At 40.3% G+C, this 19,029-nt stretch overlaps 1 protein-coding gene across 8 annotated transcripts in view; it reads left to right on the plus strand.

Annotated features, from left to right (window-relative positions):
- Positions 1 to 2,212: 2,212 nt before the first annotated feature.
- The window catches only part of LOC103147623 (low-density lipoprotein receptor-related protein 1-like), a 108,092-nt gene continuing 91,275 nt past the window's right edge, over positions 2,213 to 19,029 (plus strand). For all 8 annotated transcript variants that reach the window (XM_016678637.1, XM_016678633.1, XM_016678635.1 and 5 more), the window contains exon 1: positions 2,213 to 2,724. In XM_016678637.1, coding sequence (XP_016534123.1) covers positions 2,628 to 2,724 — 97 coding nt within the window. In that variant the 5' untranslated portion in view covers positions 2,213 to 2,627. The remainder of the gene's footprint in view (positions 2,725 to 19,029) is intronic.

A 19,029-nucleotide genomic window follows, 5' to 3' on the forward strand; every position in this document is an offset into this window, starting at 1 on the left:
TACAGACTGAACCTCTTCTGCAGACTGAACATCATCTACAGACTGAACCTCTTCTGCAGACTGAACATCATCTACAGACTGAACCTCTTCTGCAGACTGAAAATCATCTACAGACTGAACCTCTTCTGCAGACTGCCTTCTATGTGAAAAGTAACAAATTCTATACCACGCATGCAGACCCTGGATGTGTAAGCATGACTGTTCTCTGTACCATTTCTTTCAACGTTTCTTATTAATAGCTAACATAATTAAGAGGTTTCCTTTAAAAGCTCACATGCTGGTAACCAGCCAACCAGAAAGGACGTCCTTGGAGAGCTATTTTATAGCTTAATCTGTATATGAACAGTAAAGGTTTTCTCTTATTTGTAAAGGAAAACTCCACAAGAAAGTGCCATGAATTGCAAAAAGGTGTCAGCATACTGGTACCAATTTAAGATAAATATTTGATGTCTACTCTATGTGATTCTTGAATAAATATCATACTCACACATGAGGAAAACTAAATCCTTGTCAGCCAAATGCAAAGACTTTCACCTGATGATTCACTACCTTCTCCAGCCAGAACCTGCAGCAGATGTACACCGTGCTTTACCTTATACATCAAACTGGCTGCACAGCGACTATCCCTGCCGGCTGCGTTCCTCGATGGTATACTCTTTCTAAGAACCGGGGAAGCAGCTAAATCTAATGGCATCAAGGACAACCACAACAGTGGCTTGGCCCAGCTCCAAGTGTGGGGAGCAGCAGAGGGGATGGCCTGAGGCCAGCTAGTTAGCAGCAACACAACTTGAAAGGGAAGCACCTATAGGCAAACACCTTCAGGGCGAAGGGAGCTGCAGATCAGAAGTCTACTCTGTAATTCGGGATCTGAGATCTGAGAGAATGTATAATGAGGGGAATGCTGTCTCTCTTTTTTTAAACATTTATTTTTAAGTTATAGTTACAATTTAGATTTCCTGAAATGAACCCAACATAGCAGAAATTGCTGTTTCCACGTGCTTGTGAGGTATCAGTAGGGCCAATGACAAAATTCTTTACAAATAAAATAGTGTGGTGTGCAGTTGCATTCAACTCAACACTTTATAGAGGCACATCCTCCAAAAAAACTTGTTTTTGTAGCATGCCTCCACTAATTTTGACTGATATTTTGTCTCACTTTTCAGAAGCTGAAGATCAGATTTAATGGAAAGGGACTGTTAACATCGGTTTTCCTCTTGTCATCCCCACAGCATGACACTTCCACCACCATGTTTCACCATAGGGAGGGTGCGTTCAGGGTGAAATGCAGCATTAGCTCGCCCGTTTTCCACATATTTGCATTGTCTCTTGCAGGCCAAATAGACAAACTATTTGCAGTTTGTCTATTTGCAGACTAACTGCAAATAGACAAACTGCAAATAGAACTTCTTATGATTTCCTTGCAGTACTTATATTTTCCAAAAAGGCCAGATTCTCCCACCTGAGCCGTGGATTTCTGCAGTTCCTCTAAAGCTCTCTTTGCCCAAAATATCAGCTTGGATAGACAGCTATGTCTCAGTCGGTTTCTCTTTATTTTGGAATGATGAATCGAACAATGTTGTGGGTTTTCAAACCTGCTTGATTTCCATAACTTCATCCCCAACATGTCTGTTGTGTTTCTTGTTCTTCATGATGCTGTTTGCTCACTAATGTTCTCCAACACTCTGAGGAACAGCTGTGTGCTCAGTTTGCGCTCTGTTTGCTTCATTAAGTGACCTCTGAAACCAAACGTTTACACTGGATTTTATTTTGTGATTTAACAATAAAAGGGGCTGAAGTTTGTTTTTTTTAAGTTGTAAAAAACATTAAAAATATGTTTGTTTGTCTTTAAAAAAAAAAAAAAGAAAAAAAAGAAGTATGTGGGTCAGATGGGGTTTGAAATTCATCAGTCTGAAGCCAGTAAATTTATATGCCAGTGTGATTTTAGAGGAGGTGAATGAGGGACATGGAAGAAGGAGGAGGAAGAGGAGGAGGAGGAGAAGGAGGGCCAGCTGATGTTCCGACGTCAGACTCAGACTGACTGAGCTCCGGGTTAGAGGCTCAATCTGCGGCCAGCGGCAGCAGAGGTGGTGGGGAGGAGAGGAGCATTTGATCCGCGTCTTTATGCGCCCCCGCCCCCTGTGGCTCCTTCACCGGCGCAGGGAGAACAAAAGACGGACAAACTGCCTGATCACAGGCGCCAGCCCTGCTGCTGCTTTCTTTTCTTCTTCTTCTTCTTCTGCTTCTTCTTCTTCTTCATCATCATCATCATCATCGAGACTGCAGACCGGGGGTTATTAGCCTGATGCTCAGCTCAGCTTGCTAGCCTTTGTGGCAGGGACTCTCCATGAACCCACGGACCCCCTAATCTTCACCCCTCAGAAGCGGGCTGGGAGAAGCCTCAGCTCCTCGCATTGAGATTCTCCAAAAAACAAACAAACAAAAAAAAAAACAAAGATCAGCCTCTGAGTGGGCAGACAGCAGCAGAGACTGCGCACACCTCCGGCTGAGGAGCATCTTCTGCCCCCCGGGCTCGGTTCTACACGTCGTCGCCTTTAGTGTGCAGCCTCCACAGCCTGACAGGAACCGAGGGGCGATTGATGTGCAGGCTCCATCGCAGATAGGATACAATGTTGCGCATCGCGGCCAACGTGCTGGCGGCAGGGCTGCTTTTCCTGGGATTCCTGCACAGTTTGGAGGTGGTCGCTCCGTCCAGGGCTGTCGACGGTAAGCGGAACTGATCCAGACACAACCCGGGGGTCCCGATTGAGATGCTGGGAGAGAATGACGGAGTGTGCGCACGCTGCTGGTCCTTTATGTTGTCTGCATGCAGTGAGAGTAGACAGCACCCTGGAAGGAAGGGAAGTCGGTGGAGGAGACAATTAAAGCCGCCTTTTGTTTGGGAATATCGCAGCGACTTCACGCTTCCACCTCAGTCCTTTGCTTCGTTGGCTAAAACGAGAGGCATAATCAGACGTTTACTCTGATATTCAGAGATGAAAACGAAACCGCAGGCCGCCAGACCTGGCGTGAAGGATGTTTACAAGTAGAATTTGAACTGCAGTGAGGTCTGAAATGCATGTTAAGTTTGTGGGGGGCTCCATGTCTGTGCTGATGCACCACCAGCCTCATCACTAAAACATCACTGGGCTGTCTTCAGACACAATCATGACCCATCACAGCTTCTGCCCCATCTATTGTCATTCTAAGTTAGCATTCCAGTCAGTTCCTCTTTCATAATCATTGGAGCACAGCGAGCAACAGGCATTCATATCAATAGGTGCCAGTGTGACTCAATATTGTGTCAATATCTGGGTTCTTACTGTAAAGGCCAGACCCAGACTTATTGGCATGTGTAATTTTTAATGACATTTTAGATGCAAACTTCTGCTCTACCAGTCTGGCTTCATTGTTGGGGTGTTAAAAATGTGTTTAGGATTTAAATCACAGGGTTCAAGTCTTCAGTGCAGCCTCCTGTTTTAGGCAAATGCAGAAATATGAAGAAAGCATTTTCCGCCTTGCAAAATGTCTTATTTTTGCTTGATGATAATTTAATTTATCGAAGGGAAATAGGTATCAGAGCCAACCTGTTTTTATGAGGAAAAGTTACTGCCCCCTAAATCTAATATCTTTTTATTCCACCCTTCGTGGCAACATCTGTCATCAACTGGAAATGGGGTTTTTTCTCCATGACTGTGGAGGAATTTCACAGTCATGGCATGGATTGGTCTGTTAAAGGCCATGCTGCAGCACTCCAATCTGGATCTAAGTCTAGACTTTGACTAGACCACTCCAAAACTTTCATTCATTCCAGCAATTTAGGTGTAGGCTTACTTGTTGGCTGTATAATGTTAGAGAGGTTGAGCTTAAGGTTATTAAGTGGTGGTCAGATGTTGTTGTTCAGGATTTTCTGGTAGAGCAGAACTTGTGGTTCCATTAAGTCTTTTAGGTCTGGAATCAGTAAAACAGCCACAGACCATCAACACTATTGTTGACTGTTGGCATCATGACCTTGCTTGATATTAAGATTTCTTCGATGACCTGGCAAGTAAAAAAGAAAAAAAAACCTACAAAGGAAAAAATGAGAACTGGTAGTGGGATAAACACTTTTTCATGTCTTCTGTAGTTTTATGGCCAACCTCATGAGGAGATATCACCTGTACAAACACAACCATGCATATTTTTCTAGGTCTTTCCTTATTCTCCAAAACTTCTTTTCTAAGCCTGTGGTCATCCTTTTGGATTTTTAAAATTGACAACTTACTTGGTTGGGATAGATGCACACTTTCAGGTAAAACATGAAGTCTCTTTTGAAGAATATCTTTCTGCTGTTCCTGTTGATGTGCTCAATCTAAAGATTCACCCAGTTTAAACCCCAAGTTGCTTGTTTGTGAGAACCACTGAGCTGAAAACGCTCTTTGGCCTTTTGGTTCAGGTAGCAGTCCTGTCCTTCGAGGCTCTTAGGGGTCAAAATACCACCTTGATGATCTACCTGGAGCCTGCAGCCACATGCAGCGTATAGGAGCCCTGTCTTACAAAAAAAAAAAAAAGTCTCCTGCCTTGATTCACAATTCCGGTCTCAGTGAAGCGTTCCTCCCTCCGAGTTGGTTTGCTTTGGGTTTAGTTGATGAAGCAGCCTTGAGCTGTGCAGCTGAAGTGATTAAAGCCCCATTGGGATGTAGAGGGGCGTAGTGAGATAATTTATTGTGAACATTGATGACGCTTTTGCGGTGTAATTCTTGGCACACTTTTTGTGAACAACCTTAAAATGAAATCATCCTTTATTGTCGTAGCATAACCTCACACCGTCGAAATCTGCTGCAAACCTGAGAGCGTGCCTTCCTTACCGTTCTTCTCAATGTGGTTGCAAAATGAACCCGGGGCTCTTCTCCAGTCGTGTTTCTTTAAATTCTTGCTCTGACAGGATATTTAGAGGAAGAGCTGTTATTAAAGAGACATTTCCTGACCTATCAGGATCAACACATTAATTTGAGCTCAAAATTATTCATAGACAGGACGGGACAAACGTGTCAGTTTTTGCTAGAAAATCTGAGCTCCCAGTGTTTTGAAGCTCTCATTGTCATTACCCTAATCTGTAGCTCCTGCCACCGATGCTTTATCAGATTTAAGTTAGGCCTTTGACTGGGCCGCTCTGAAACATCAGCATTACCTCCAGTCAAAGGAAAATAAATTGGCAAAATTAAAATGTTACTTTTATAAATCTAAGTTTGTAATTAGAGTAATTCGTATTTTCTACTGGATTCAAAACTGCTGCTGTTATCAAAGAAGCTGTTGCGGTGGGATCGGCCAGGAAAAGCCCAATTAGAAAAGCTGCCTTACTTCCTATCAGTCACAATGACAGTACGTCACTGTTAGCCTGAATGAAAGACACTTGTTTCTAGGACTTTCTAGTTGGCTTCTTTTTGCACAGTTTCCTTTAGACTTCAGGCTTTACTTCAAACTGGCTCTGAAGGTTTTCCCTTTAGTTTCTATGTTCCTGTGCTGCAGGCATTATAAATGAGAAGGGGGTTCTACCTACCCCTAAAGTTTAATTGGGTCTAAAACGCTCTTTGTTCCCCAGAAGAGACCTCTGTGAACAGTCTGAACTTGTTCAGGGAGCTCACTGCTAATTGGGCATCCAGTGCAAAAAAAGAAAAAAAAAATATCCCTAATGAGATAATTCACATCACTTCGCTCTATGGGAGTGCTGTCATGACAAAAAAAGAGACCAGTGGCCCCTTACAAATGTTACAGTTCTGCCCTTCTCAAAGCTATTGTGGTAAATTCCTTCCTTTGAGACCAAAATGCAGAGGTTTGTTTGAGATATCTATCTAAATTGGGGTCATTTAAGCAATAAACCCTCTTTATTTCAAGTGGCACCGGGTCCTTCCTTCTCGTGCTGCAGCGGCTCTCTTCTACCCCCTGCAGACTTCTCCGCTGCAGCATTTGTTGAAAACATTTGGCCCGTCTGTGGTGTGATATTGACACAGTGACATCCAAGAGGGCAAATATTTGTAACTTTAATGTTTACTGGCATCTAGAAGTCAGGAGGAGAGCAGGGGGGGAGGCTAATCTGTCTGACGTTTGCTTTGCTACACAGACAGCATTTAGAAGAGCAACAGGTGAAGAGGAGTTGAATTAATGAACCTAGGAAGAATGTTATTGAAAAGCAGGTTTAAGATGAGATTAGATATTTCTTTATTAATCCCTTTCAGGATCATTCAACTGTTGTAAAGAGATACAACAGTATAAATATGACCTTTTACCTACAACTTGTATGGATTCAATCCTCATTGGGATGAAGTTCAAGCACTTAATTCTCTAAATAGAAATGATTAAGGCTTACAGCTATTAAAAACTGAACACCCAGGTCAAAATTAAAACATAAGACCAATAAAAACAGTATAACCATGCGATTTATGGTAGGGATGGGCAGTCATTGTATTTTTTTAATTATTATGAGGGGAAAAAACATAAAGAGCTAAAGAAGAATTTGTATTTATTGTTAGTTTATGGAAGTTCACAAACCCTCCCAAACTGACATTGTAACTGCACTGTTGCTTTTGCCATTTTACATATATTTTTCCTTCAGCACTCGTTCGATAAGAGCGTTGTTTAAATTGGTTTATATGGTTTTGATTGGATGCAGCTGGTCTGAGCTGGTTAGCTGCATCTGCTGTTAATTGCTATGAATTTTTAGCTATCATTTATCGCAATACATACCACAAAAATTATCCTGATAAAGTCTTGAGGCTCATATTGCCCGCAACTACGTCACAGTATTTGCACTTAATACTTGATTGAGTAAGTTTGCAATTTTAACCAAACAATATGAATTCAAATTTTGAAGAAAAATTATGTTATTTTTTCAAATGTCCCAAAGAGTAAAATTTTTGGAGATATGAAACTTTTCTCTGAGTGCAACAATATTCTATTCGCCCCCCTTTTTTTTTTTTTTTTAAGCAAATTACTCAAATACATAAGCTTTTTGATTATACTCTAATAGTGATGCACCTGTGAAAGCTGCTGTGTTTAATTCCTAATAATTGGTTGGTGCACCGGAAAACACCAACAACTTTTAGATGTTTATTGTTGACAGCTGCCATGCAAGGCGATAAGGCTTAGCAGCGAATGCAGTTTGCGAAATACATAAAGCTATCTCTGCAAGAAGCCTTTCAGTTCTCGTGCAGGCCAAAAGCATTGCCTGGGAAATCTGCTTCATTCCTTTGTTATTTGCATTCCTGGGATAAACTGACAGAAATCCTTCCTGCATGACGACCAAAAAGGTTTAATAATAATCATGTAACACCCTGGAATCACGTCGAATCCAGAGCAAGGCCTAATTCTGCATTTTGGAGATTACAGATATAGCTTTCTAAACAGAGACTAACAAAAGTTTCATAATTAGACGGAGAAAATGGAACAGAGAAATGAGTTTGTTTAGCTGTTTACCTGACAGAGTTTGGGGTCCTGGCTAAATGTCAGACTGAGCGTTAGCTGCTGTGTTTGTAAGCACCAAACAGTCATAATTAGGTCTGATAGGAGCCAAGGCAAAGACTGGGACTGAATCACTATTTCTTCTGAGAAGAGTGCTAAAGCACCAAGAAGAGTAGTGGAGCAAAACAAATATAGATTTGTCTCAGACCACCCAACTAGATTGAACACGACAATGCTTTTCAACAACACAGGACCCCACAATATGCTCCAGAATGTGCATTGATTCAGTGTTTCCTCTTTGTTTTTGTTTTTAAAGCCTCAATCCATGTAGACATTGAAACTCAAGGTCTTGTTTTATCACTCAAGGCTTCAACTTTGTCTTGCTTCATGAAAACAGACATTTGACATAGGTAAGTCTGGATTTAATGAAGAAATTGGCATTGGTCTAATTGTATTTCCATCGCCTTTTATGTTGATTATCCCAGGTCCAGACCTAGCTGATATTATAATTTTATATTAATGAATCACATTTATAATTTATTTAACTCCTCAATAATTTCTCAACATGATGCTCGAGTGATTATGAGGACGGCATAAGATTCTCCTAGCATGGCATTTAAGAAAGATATCATGGTTTTGACACGCTCTCTGGATTTGGACAAAACCTTAAGTAATTTTATAGTAAGGTAGGGTATTATACAAAATTGACTTTTTTGAGATTTATATCATGTTATTATATTATTCCCTCATCACTTACACATGTCTGAGAAATCCTGGAATCTCCTGTGGAAGCCATTCAGGAATAACTAAAAAAACTTTCTCGCTATTTACCAAAAACTCCTCCTTGGATTTTCTTCATGCTTTGCCCACACAGTTCCTCTAGACTAGCGGTAGCAGCAATTAGCAAACACCTGGTGGAACCACTTATTTGTTGAGCTTATCATGCAAACTACAATGCAAGAAGAATGATTGTAAAGGGCATCAGTGGAGAAGCATTGCTGTGATGATGTGCTGAAGGTGGAGTGTTGGAAAGAGTAAAATGTTCTTAAAAACACAGAGGCCAATTTCAACGTGTCAGATATGTGAGGTCAGATTTCTGTTGTTTTTGATATATACATATGGGGGATTTTTTTCTGCCATAATCCAAGAGCACACATTTTCAGTCTGAAAACAGACATGAAATCATGTCTTTTGTCTTTTGTTCTCAAGACTTTTAATACTTTTGCTTACGTTTTTATTTTGAAAGTAGGACTTTGTGTCTTTCTTCTCAAAACTTGTAACGCTTGTACTCAAAACGTCTCCTCGCGCTCACACTTAGTCTCTGCTCGGACTCTCTGCTTGCTTTTGGTAACACCTTTTAGCACAGTCGCCTGGCAACCTCTCAGCCAATGGAATGAAAGTCTTGTACTGGGTACATTTGTTTCCTTCTAGTGGGTGTGCCTGTGTGGCTACTATCGATTGCAGCAACCTGCGCCACCCACTGGATGTAGAGAGAAACAATGACATCAGCTTTCTGCTCCGTAGTACACTAAACATCCGCCAGCAGTGCTACTGATCGCTAACAGCTACTGATCTTAGGCAGGAATTTGTTCACCCAACCAACTCCCTACGTCCAGTGGGATTTAGATGCTGAGATCTGTTTTTAGTTTGACACATCATAGCTTGAGTTTTTGTCCAAGTGATAGATCAGTTCTTTTTTTTAATAATTTTTTTATTACCAAGCTACTAGCTGAGTAGTCGGTCGTGCTAGCCTGCAGTCAGCTTCTTTAGATGATTCAGTTTTCCATGCATGACTCTGTCTATTTGTGACTAGAAATGTATCCAAACACACACTTTTTTTTTGTACCATTCTGCCACTCAGTGAACTAGCAGGAAGCACCTACACAGGGGCGTAGGCAGCCTATGTTACACCATTCTCCATACAGCTGAATTAAAACTCTTGGCACTTTCTCTGACTTTCTCTGGTATCCCAGTAGGACCCATAATAATGGGAACAACTTGATACGACCTCTTTAAAGGCTTGGTAGACCTTGACACCTGCAAAACTGGCCCAGGCCTGATTGTTCAGAGTTAGCTGTGGAAGAATATAGTTATTAAGTTATGCATAGTTAGCTTAGGAGGACAAACGTAGCTGTTTAAGGGTTTTTACTGGATCACTTGTCACACAAATAATTGGGGATGTGGACAAATGTTTCTGTTTTTCTGCTTGGAATCAGACAAGTAGCAAGCAGGTGTAGTCTATGTTCCCTTTTTTTCTGTTCAACGCTTTTCCAAATGATAAACAACAAAAAGTTTGATTAAAGCTACGACTCACTTTTGTGCTCAGGAAAAAGTTGACCATTTTTCTTTAAAGTGGGAGTTGTGGACTGCAGATTCTTGTAGGTTTAGAAAAATGGCACAGCAAGCACAGTGAGAGTGACCCACTTTCTGCTGCTGTAAAGAAAACCAAAACAATGAACTGAGTAGCTAAAGCTCCTGTTACGTGAGGGGATCAGCAGAGTCAGGTGATAATTTCTGGATTATTCCCAGACCTACAAAATCTGCTACATGCAGTTAAAATGAAAGTTTTGTAATGTATCTGCAAGATAAGTCTTGCTGTGTAACTAAACATCTAATGATGCTGGAAGCTGAAGCAATCAAAAGACGTAGCGCTGCATGTCAATCAACTTGCCTCTGAATGAAAATCCACATCTATAGTGAACCAGTGAGATATTTAAATCCTGTAAATGTGTTTCTGATAGAAGCTAAAACTAAGTGCAGGTGAAATCATAAATGTTATTGCTAAAAGATTTAGCTTACGAAATTCTGCAGCAAATGTGTGAAGTAATGTTCAGTTTGTGAAACATTACTTCACACTTCAGGTTGTGAAGTAACGTTTCACAACCTGAACAGAAATCTATCAAAATGAAAACATATAAACTTGAGCGACAACCTATTTTTTTTATCCGTAGGGTTTAATATAATATTTCCCCACCTTTTGCATCCATAACAGTTTCAACTTCTGGGAAAGGTTTGGGAAGTTTGAGATTATTCTGCAAATTTTCTTGCAGTGGACTTGAGAAGTGGGACGCTGATGTTGGATCAGAAAGCCTGGCCTCAGGAAGAAGTCAGAACTCTAAGCAGGCCAGTCAAGTTCTTCCGCACCAAACTCGCTGATCCGGGTCTTAATGGACCCTGCAGCATGCACTGATGTACAGTCATACTGGGACACGAAGGACTCGTCCCCAAAATGTTTTCATATGCTAAGGTATTAAGAGCTTCTTTCACTTGAGCTAAGGGGCTGAGCCAACCTCCTGAAAAACATCTGCACACTATAATACTATCCGCACCAAAATGTAGACTTTAAACAGTTCAGAAAAAGTGACGTTCCCCTGGCAACCACCAAGTTCTGGCTCATGCTTTGGATTAGCAGACAGAGCCATGTTTTTATCCCTCCAGAAAAGTTGTCTCAACTGAGCCCAGTGCTTTGCATTGCACTTGGTGATATAAGGCTTGGCTGCATCTGCTTGGTCATGGAAACCTGTTCCATGAAGCTCTGCATGGACTCTTCTTCAGCTAATCTGCATGACGCATGAAGCATGAAGGTCTGTAGTTAATGAAAGTTAATGGCTGAGTTTTGATATCCAATCATTTTCTCTTTGGTATGATTCCATTAACAGCTCACAGGACAGTATTTAATAGAAGGGAAATCACTATTGGATTTATTGCGCAGCCTGCCTTTTACAAATGTCTGCAGAAACCGTTGGCCTGCATAGCTGCCGGACATTATGCACCTGATTTCAAAGATCTGCATTGGTTAGTGAACCATTGCAGCAGAACAGCATGTGTCACAAGACATTTTCGTCCTCAAGATTGCCTCATGAAGCAGGACCAAACGCCACTATTCATGCCAGCCGAGTTCCCATGATCAAAGACTCATCAACGTCTGCTCATTAAAGCAGCTTCTAGGGTTGAATTTCTTAAAATGTTCCAGCTGCCACGCATGTAGCTCATTTAGCCATCTGAAATATCTAGTTTTTGAAAAAATAAGACGAAGTTGTGTGATGGTCAGGGAGGATGAGGCGAGTCAGCATCTTAGTATCCGCAAATTGATTATTACATATTACCTCACCTATTTTTTTTTTTTTGTTATTTTGATAGATACATACATACATATGTAGAAAAAATAAACCACACAATTTGGTTGCAGTTTTCAAGTAATTATACTGCAGTTCTATTAATACAATATACTGAGAGTGTTAAGCTAATCTTAGATGCTCAAATTTTCTTTTTCTCGCATTGCTTAGTAGGCTTGTTTCAGCCAGCTGACTGCCAGTGCACAGCACCATGTAGGGGGAAGGCTGTGATGTGTTTGCTCTTTGAGTCTTCAGTGTGTTCTGTGGCATTTTACTAACATTAAAAACCTTGCATGCCTTGATACAACTAGTCCTTGTCTAAAATGTGTAAGACAAATAATCAGAAATACATTTTTTATTTCTTCTTTTTGTGCAACAGTTATTGAAGGAGGAGTATAGCTTGAGTTAGTAACATTTTCAAATATCACCCATGCAGAAACTGAAACTTTATTGGGGGTGGAACAACAACAACAACAACAAAAAGGGTCACATTTAAGATGAATGTTCATCTTTCTCCTGATTTCTGTGTTTGACAAGGTTTATTCACGTATCAGAGCTCATTTGCATTTCATAATAAGTACGCCCCCCCCGTTCCGCATATGTGTGCCGTGAGGAAACCACCGATAAGCCAGAACACATTTCCACTAAGTCCTCCGCTAAAACGGCTGCTCTCTGATGTCTGATGCTGCGCAAACAAGGAGACACGGTTCAATCTATCTTAATGAAAATGACAATTTGTCTAAATGCTAATGAAATCAAACACTCTAATAACATAACAGCAATGCACTGTAAGTTTATTGTGTGTTTGTTACCTAATTAAATTAGATAATTGGCTGAGCCAAAACATGCAGTCAAGTACAAAATTGAGAAGTAACGTTTCACAACCTGAACAGAAAACTTTACCATCTCCCCCCTCAGCAGTCATAAAATGTTGTTTTCTTTCAGCTGGACTCTAGATCTCTAATCTTTAACTTCGCCTTGAGCCAAACCTGAGCCTTACTCTAATGCCAAACGTATTCCGTGGTTGAAATATGCTCACTTCTGTTGAGACGTGGCCAAAGCTAAATGCTTATTACAGACGGTAAGGGGATACTACATTCAAAACATTAAAGTCAATGCTGAAATCTGCACCGTTATGTCCCTGCTTCATGTGGAGGCTTTCCTACACGCAAATATCTGTGTGTAGGCAGTGTGGTTTCCCCTATTATGTGTGTATTTTGTGCTTCTGGGAACAGAATAGGCGGCTATTTGCTCCACCTTTAATAGCCTACATACACATCACAACAACAAAACCGAGTAGGCTTGTTTATTTAAAATGTAGGAGAGTTTTATTTGCATGCATCTCGCCGAGAGCCTGACGAGTATCTCAAAGGGGAAGTCTGATAATTTTTGGAATCATTTATAAAGAGCTACTGACAAACACCTCTGATTAACTTCCTCCTGCTGGATGTTATTTATTAGAGCAATATAATCTCATTTCCTCGCAGTACACTGTGAGGAAAATGTAAAAATAATTACTTTAAATGTTCGGTTGTCAAAGTGAAACATCCTCCTGGCGGGTAAGAACTGACCCGCGGTCGGCATGAGACGTCCTGAAGCAGACAGCTCGATTTTGAAGCTAAAAAAAAAGGAAAGAAAAAGCTGATGTGGTATGAAATGTCAAAGGGGTGAAATTACTTTTCTGGAAAAAAAAACAACAAAAAACTAACCAGTTTAATAAAGCAAAACACATTCTGTCCATTCTTCTTCTATTGTTATCCGTTCTTATGCTTTTCAGTAGGCGTATAATTGTAACTCAAGTGAAAAGTGGTTTTGCACGTAATGAGCAGACTGCCGTTCCCAGTGATTACAGCTTGAGTTAACATCTTCAGACAAAGCATACAGTCGAGTAATGTAAGGTTATTTTTCATTGTTTGGCAATTGTTCTAAAACAATAACTTCTGAGAAGATGGTATAATATCTCCACTCAATGCTGCATGTTGCGATTTACTGTTTGGCAGCAGAAATGACTTGATATTTAGTGGCTGCCAGCAGCCACTAAATATCAAGTTTATAGTACAGCCTTTGAGCCGACCCTTAACAACAGCCATGGTTAATTATGCTGCCCTTTGGGAAAATTCAATCATCTACTCAAGAGACGCAACGTGTGCTAGCAAGATCAAATTTTCACTCACATCTGAAACGGTGAAGCCTTCCCTAAAGTTCATTATGAAAGTAAACTTCAGTTTTCAGGGTCATGTTGAGAATCTGTCATATTCACAGGAGTAGACTTCCTGTATTACATGCACATACACTTCTCTCTAAACATGGAACAAGAGAAATTTCCAGAAAGCACAACCTCCTTATATGGGGGTCAAAGTCGCATTGAGACTTGTAAATTTGTCCCAGTCTTCTAAAAAAGAAAAGCACTAAAGAATGTCAAATAATCTCCTTTAATATGTTTCCCTTGGTAGCGAACTAAGAAGGCTTAATTGTCATTGCTGCTGCTGCAGCTTTCAGCATGTACTCTGATGGTGGTACAGCAGGGGGATTTTATTTATTTATTTTTTTCAAATTTACTAAGTTTATAATCGTGCATCACACCTTGCGGGTTCCTGCTTACGCCCCCGCCCTTCCATCACCGACTTATAGATTTAACGCGGAAGTGAAAGAGGTCACGGCTCCTCCCCTCTGTGCTCTGACTCTCAGCCAAGTCGAGATTGCTGACATGCTCGATTACCACTCTGAAATGACGCTTTAATGGGTCTTAAATTGATTCATGGAAAACACACTTTGAAACAGCCTTCAGCTCGAACCGAACATGCGAGAACTTCGGCCTCAACGAAAAGGCGAGGCTAAAGTTTAACGTCGTGTCGTTATTTTAATGATAACGTAGCCGACGTCTGTTTAACCAGCAAATGTTACCACGTCTCACTCGAGATGTTAATCCGCATTTAATTGGCAGCCTGAATTTTTCTTCTTCTATCCCTATCTGCTCATTAAAGACAGATTTTCACAGACTCTACTGGAAAGTTTGCTTCAGGAGGCACAGCTGGGTCATCTTTTTCTCTCCTTGGTAACTTGAACGGTTGCGAGAAGTTGGAAAACTGTTTTTTCCCCTCCCTCTTTTCCTCCTCCTTCTTTTTCCTTCTTTCTTTCTCAACCCTGAAGCGCCTCGTCTCCGGAGGCGGATGAAGAGGTGGCAGGCCACAGCAAAACATACCAATTCCTTCTTCCCACATTTTTGGAGTTTTTGCAGGATCCCTTCAGCTCAGCCCATAGGTCAACCAGTAAACCAGCGGACCGCTCTGTTTGGTTTCCACCTCGGTTTATCTCGCATGACTCCATTTGGATCTTTTGCAACATTTACAAGTTTTTTTTTTTCTTTAAGCTTCATATTTTCAACCTCATATTTTTGCTGTCATGTAAACAGTCCTCCTTTGTATATTTTTACTGTGACACACATTATGCTGCCTACTAGAATAAGAATATTTTGGGATTACAGCCCTGCCCCGCTCCCTCTCCGCTGAGAAACAGCTGAAATGTTTTATTTGAAGGAGTACACGCTATCTTCTGTAGACTAAACTGTTTTTTTTTCCATTACGCTCTTCGACATTCTTTGTAGCCCTAAAAAAAAAAAAAAAACTTCACAATGCATTTACTTCAGCCGAGACCTTGTGCTTTATGCCAGTTTTCAGCTTTGTAATACTCGCTATATTCAGCTAGTAAAAAAAAAAACAATCAACCATTTTAAATCAGAGCAGATGTAGTCTGAGCATGCTCAGTCAGTTTGGATGCAAAGAATGTGTTTTTTTTAAGGATTGTGCAAGTACTTGGCTATTTGAGCAAAGCTAGAGCTGTTTTCTTCTTCTCCATAAGACATACTGCGATTTATCGAAGTATTCACATCCCCTGGACATTTTCAAATGCTGCAGCCACAAACTCAAACATATTTGAATGAGATTTAATGTATAGCACAAATATATATATATTTTTTCTCCCCCAAATCACACTCTGAAAAGTGTGGCATGCTTTTGTGTTTGGCCTCCTTTAGTGTGGTACCACTTATTACTCTAGTATGTGTGTTATAGTCTCGCATAAATCCATATGTGAAGGCCTTGGAGGTTGTTAAGAGAATATTAGTGAGAAAGCAGCATCACAGAGAGGAACACAAAAATAGTTTTAAGATCTTTAAGGCAGAATGATGTTATTAATCAGTGGCAGCATAATGCTGTGGGGATACTCTTTTGAGCAGAGAGAGGGGAAAGCTGGTCAGTTGATGGTAAGATGGTTGCGTGGGAATCCTGGCAGATTTGTTAGAAGCTGCAAAAGACATTAGATTATGAGGCAGAGGTTCTAAGAGAACCTAAGCATACAACCAGAGCTACAACAAAATGTCACAATGGTCCAGTCAAAGCCCAGACCTTACTTTGATTTGGAACCTGTGGCAAAACTTGAAATACAGCTCTGGAAAAAATTAAGAGAGCACTTAAAATGATCAGTTATATTTATTATAGATATATGTTTGAGTAAAATGAACATTGTTCTCTTATTTTATGAAATACTGACAGCATTTCTGAACTTCCAGGCAAAAATGTATTATTTATTTGGAGAAAATGAAGAATTGAAAAATAATGAAAAACATGCAATGCTTTCAGACGTCAAATAATGCAAAAAAAAAACAAAAAAAAAGTTTCTGTTCATTTAGAAACAACAAAACTAATGTTTGAACTCCGGAAGAGTTCAGAAATCAGTGTTTGGTGGAGAAACCAGGAAGTTTTCAAAGGGGTTCAGTGCAGTGGGCCCTTCATTTTTTCTCCAGAGCTGCTTTTTGCAAAGAACGAGGGGCAAATCTCCAAATGTCCAAAGCTGGTAGAGCTGCACGCTAAATGATTTGCTGCAGACAGACAATTTAACAACTCATGAGGGATGAAAACAAATGACGTGGCTCTTTTTAGATTTTTAATTAAGCACTTAGAAAACCATACATCCTAATCCTCTCAGGTCTGTTGTGTTGATCTGTCACACAAAATCCCAGCAAAACTCATGGAAGTTTGTGGTTATGACGGGACAAAATTTGCAAAAGTTTAAGGGAAGTTCCTGTTTTTACAGTACGCTGCTCATCCCTGTCCTGTCACAAACCCAGACGGATCTATGGATCTCAGTGCAAAAACGTGGGATCAGATGCACCTTCTGACCTGAAGTTCAGTGGTGTGCTTTATGTTTGGTATCCTCTCACACTCTGCTGACTGGTGTGTAATGAAACACTGGTTTCGGTGTCTGCAGGAAGCTTTGTTGTGGCCCGGTTGATCTCTGAAGGCAGACCTACAACTTATTTATAGCTCCTCTGTGGGTGTTGGAGGAAATGGTGCATGGGCTGCGGGTGAGGCCTGTGTTTGCCTTAGGAGAGGACTCTTCCTCACAAACAGACCGAGCTCATCCTGGAGCCTGAGCAGGCGGGTGCAAAAAGACACTGGATTTGAAATCTGGTCCAGATTTCACACAGACTCCACTTTGGTAAAAAAAGAAAAAAAAAAAAAAGAAAAGTCACAGGCGGCTTATTGATAGCATGTGTGACATTCCACCATCCCTTCTCAATATTCTAGCCTCACTCAGAGGATTCACAGAAAGTCAGGCCAACTGTGGCTGTGAGACTATTTGACTTGCACTTCATAAACCATTTTCTGTGATCTCTTTCCTTTTGTCCACTGAGTGTTTTTAACTTATGTCCTACTCACCTAGTTACAATCTTTCTTTCCTGATCGTGTTTTGTAAGAGAAAAGTTAGATTTTTTTTTATATAACTATGAGAGAGGAGTTCTGTTGATTGGTTATCAGCAGTCAGTCCCTTTCTGTGCTCTGGCATCTTAAAACGTCAAGCATTTAAACTCCCTGTTACTTTTGCGTAACATCATTAATTCAGTTTACGGTTATATCCACTGAAGACTGACCTGGAACATGATTCTTTGGAAATCAATATAAAACATGTGCTACAAAGAGAAAAATGTATTTTTTTCTGGTACAAAAGAAATGATCATTGTAGTCCTTCACAGTTTAGTCTTTATACAGCTTTTCTCTGTTTGTATGCAACTTTTTCAGGTACTGTAAGGTCCGTCCCGGTCTGCCATTTTCTTTGTGTATGCATAAATCCATACCTGACGTTAATTTCTATAATCTACTAATCGTCTACAGTTTGAATCCATCAGTAGGAGGTTATCAGAAAAATCCTAATCTACTGTACTTCATAAAATCTGACTAGTCAAACCACAGATTAAACTAACAGCTGCAGAAAATAGATTTTCTTTCTTTAAACATTGGATTAAAGCATTTTGGGGATTATTTATCAACCTAATTCATTGCAACTAAACTACAACATTGCAGCACTAAGAAAAAAGAAATGTAATGATTGTGTGTCACTAGAAACAAGACAGTTTTAATTTACTTAGGGTTTCTGCTGGGCCTTAAAAAGTCTTGAATGATTTCAAATTTCCCCACACTAAGTATTAAATTTCCCTCTAGCTATCTAAAGTCGGTGCATTACATTAAGTGATTGCTTTTTTCATAATTTTTTTTTTCACTCTTGAAATAAATAAAATAAGCCAGTTTCCACTAAAGTGGTTTATTTAGTGACACAATGGTAAATGGCCGGAATAGATCTAGTCCATTGTGCTTCACACTACATTCACACACTGATGGGGGTGAGCTACTTCGTAGTAGGTTTCTACAGATGTAGCATACATCTTGTAGTCGACCTTGAGGCAGCTACCTGTGTGCTGCAGGAAGGTGTCAAAGTCAACTACACTGGGATCAAACACCAAAATGTCCGCTTAAATTGACACGGCTGTAAAGCTATAAATGCGCCTAACTCACTCATGCTAGGTTTTTTTTTTTTTAGTACAACTGATTCAGCTTTGTGTCACTTTCCTCTCCTGCAAACTGCTTGCTGCGCCTCCTTCTGGAGAAAATAGACACTGTGGTTCGATGGGGGTGTCCGTGCAACCTCTTGACTCATCAGTGTAATAAAGCCTCAACCAAATATGTTCACTGAGTTTTATATGCTTGAATAACTCAGCTGACGTAGCTGCTAGTTACTTATTTGCACAGTTATATAAAAACGGTTTAGACGAAGGGAACAACAGCGCCAGCCACTCTTGCTTTTTGTCTTCCTGTGTCAGTTGTTTCTCTCTATGATGTTTAAAATTGGCCGTCAGAAGCAGCTGCATATTGTTGTTTTCCCTCGACTCCCATGTCATCCAAACACCTAAAACTCGTAAAACACACTTGTTGGCTTGCAATGACTCTCATTAAATCTACAAGTTTGACTTCACTCCAAAAGTGGGTGCGGCTGTGGCTCAAGACCCAAGTACTATGGTGCTTAAATCCTTCTATTCATTTAAAATTAAATATTGGTCCCAAAGATATATAAATGTAACTTTGTGAAAGTTGCAGAAAGCTTCTTTATTGAGATAAACTTTCTTTTAATTGCAAAGTTTGACTTTAAT

This window comes from Poecilia formosa, unplaced genomic scaffold, assembly GCF_000485575.1.
Source record: "Poecilia formosa unplaced genomic scaffold, Poecilia_formosa-5.1.2 Scaffold186, whole genome shotgun sequence".
In the NCBI taxonomy this organism is placed as follows: domain Eukaryota; kingdom Metazoa; phylum Chordata; class Actinopteri; order Cyprinodontiformes; family Poeciliidae; genus Poecilia; species Poecilia formosa.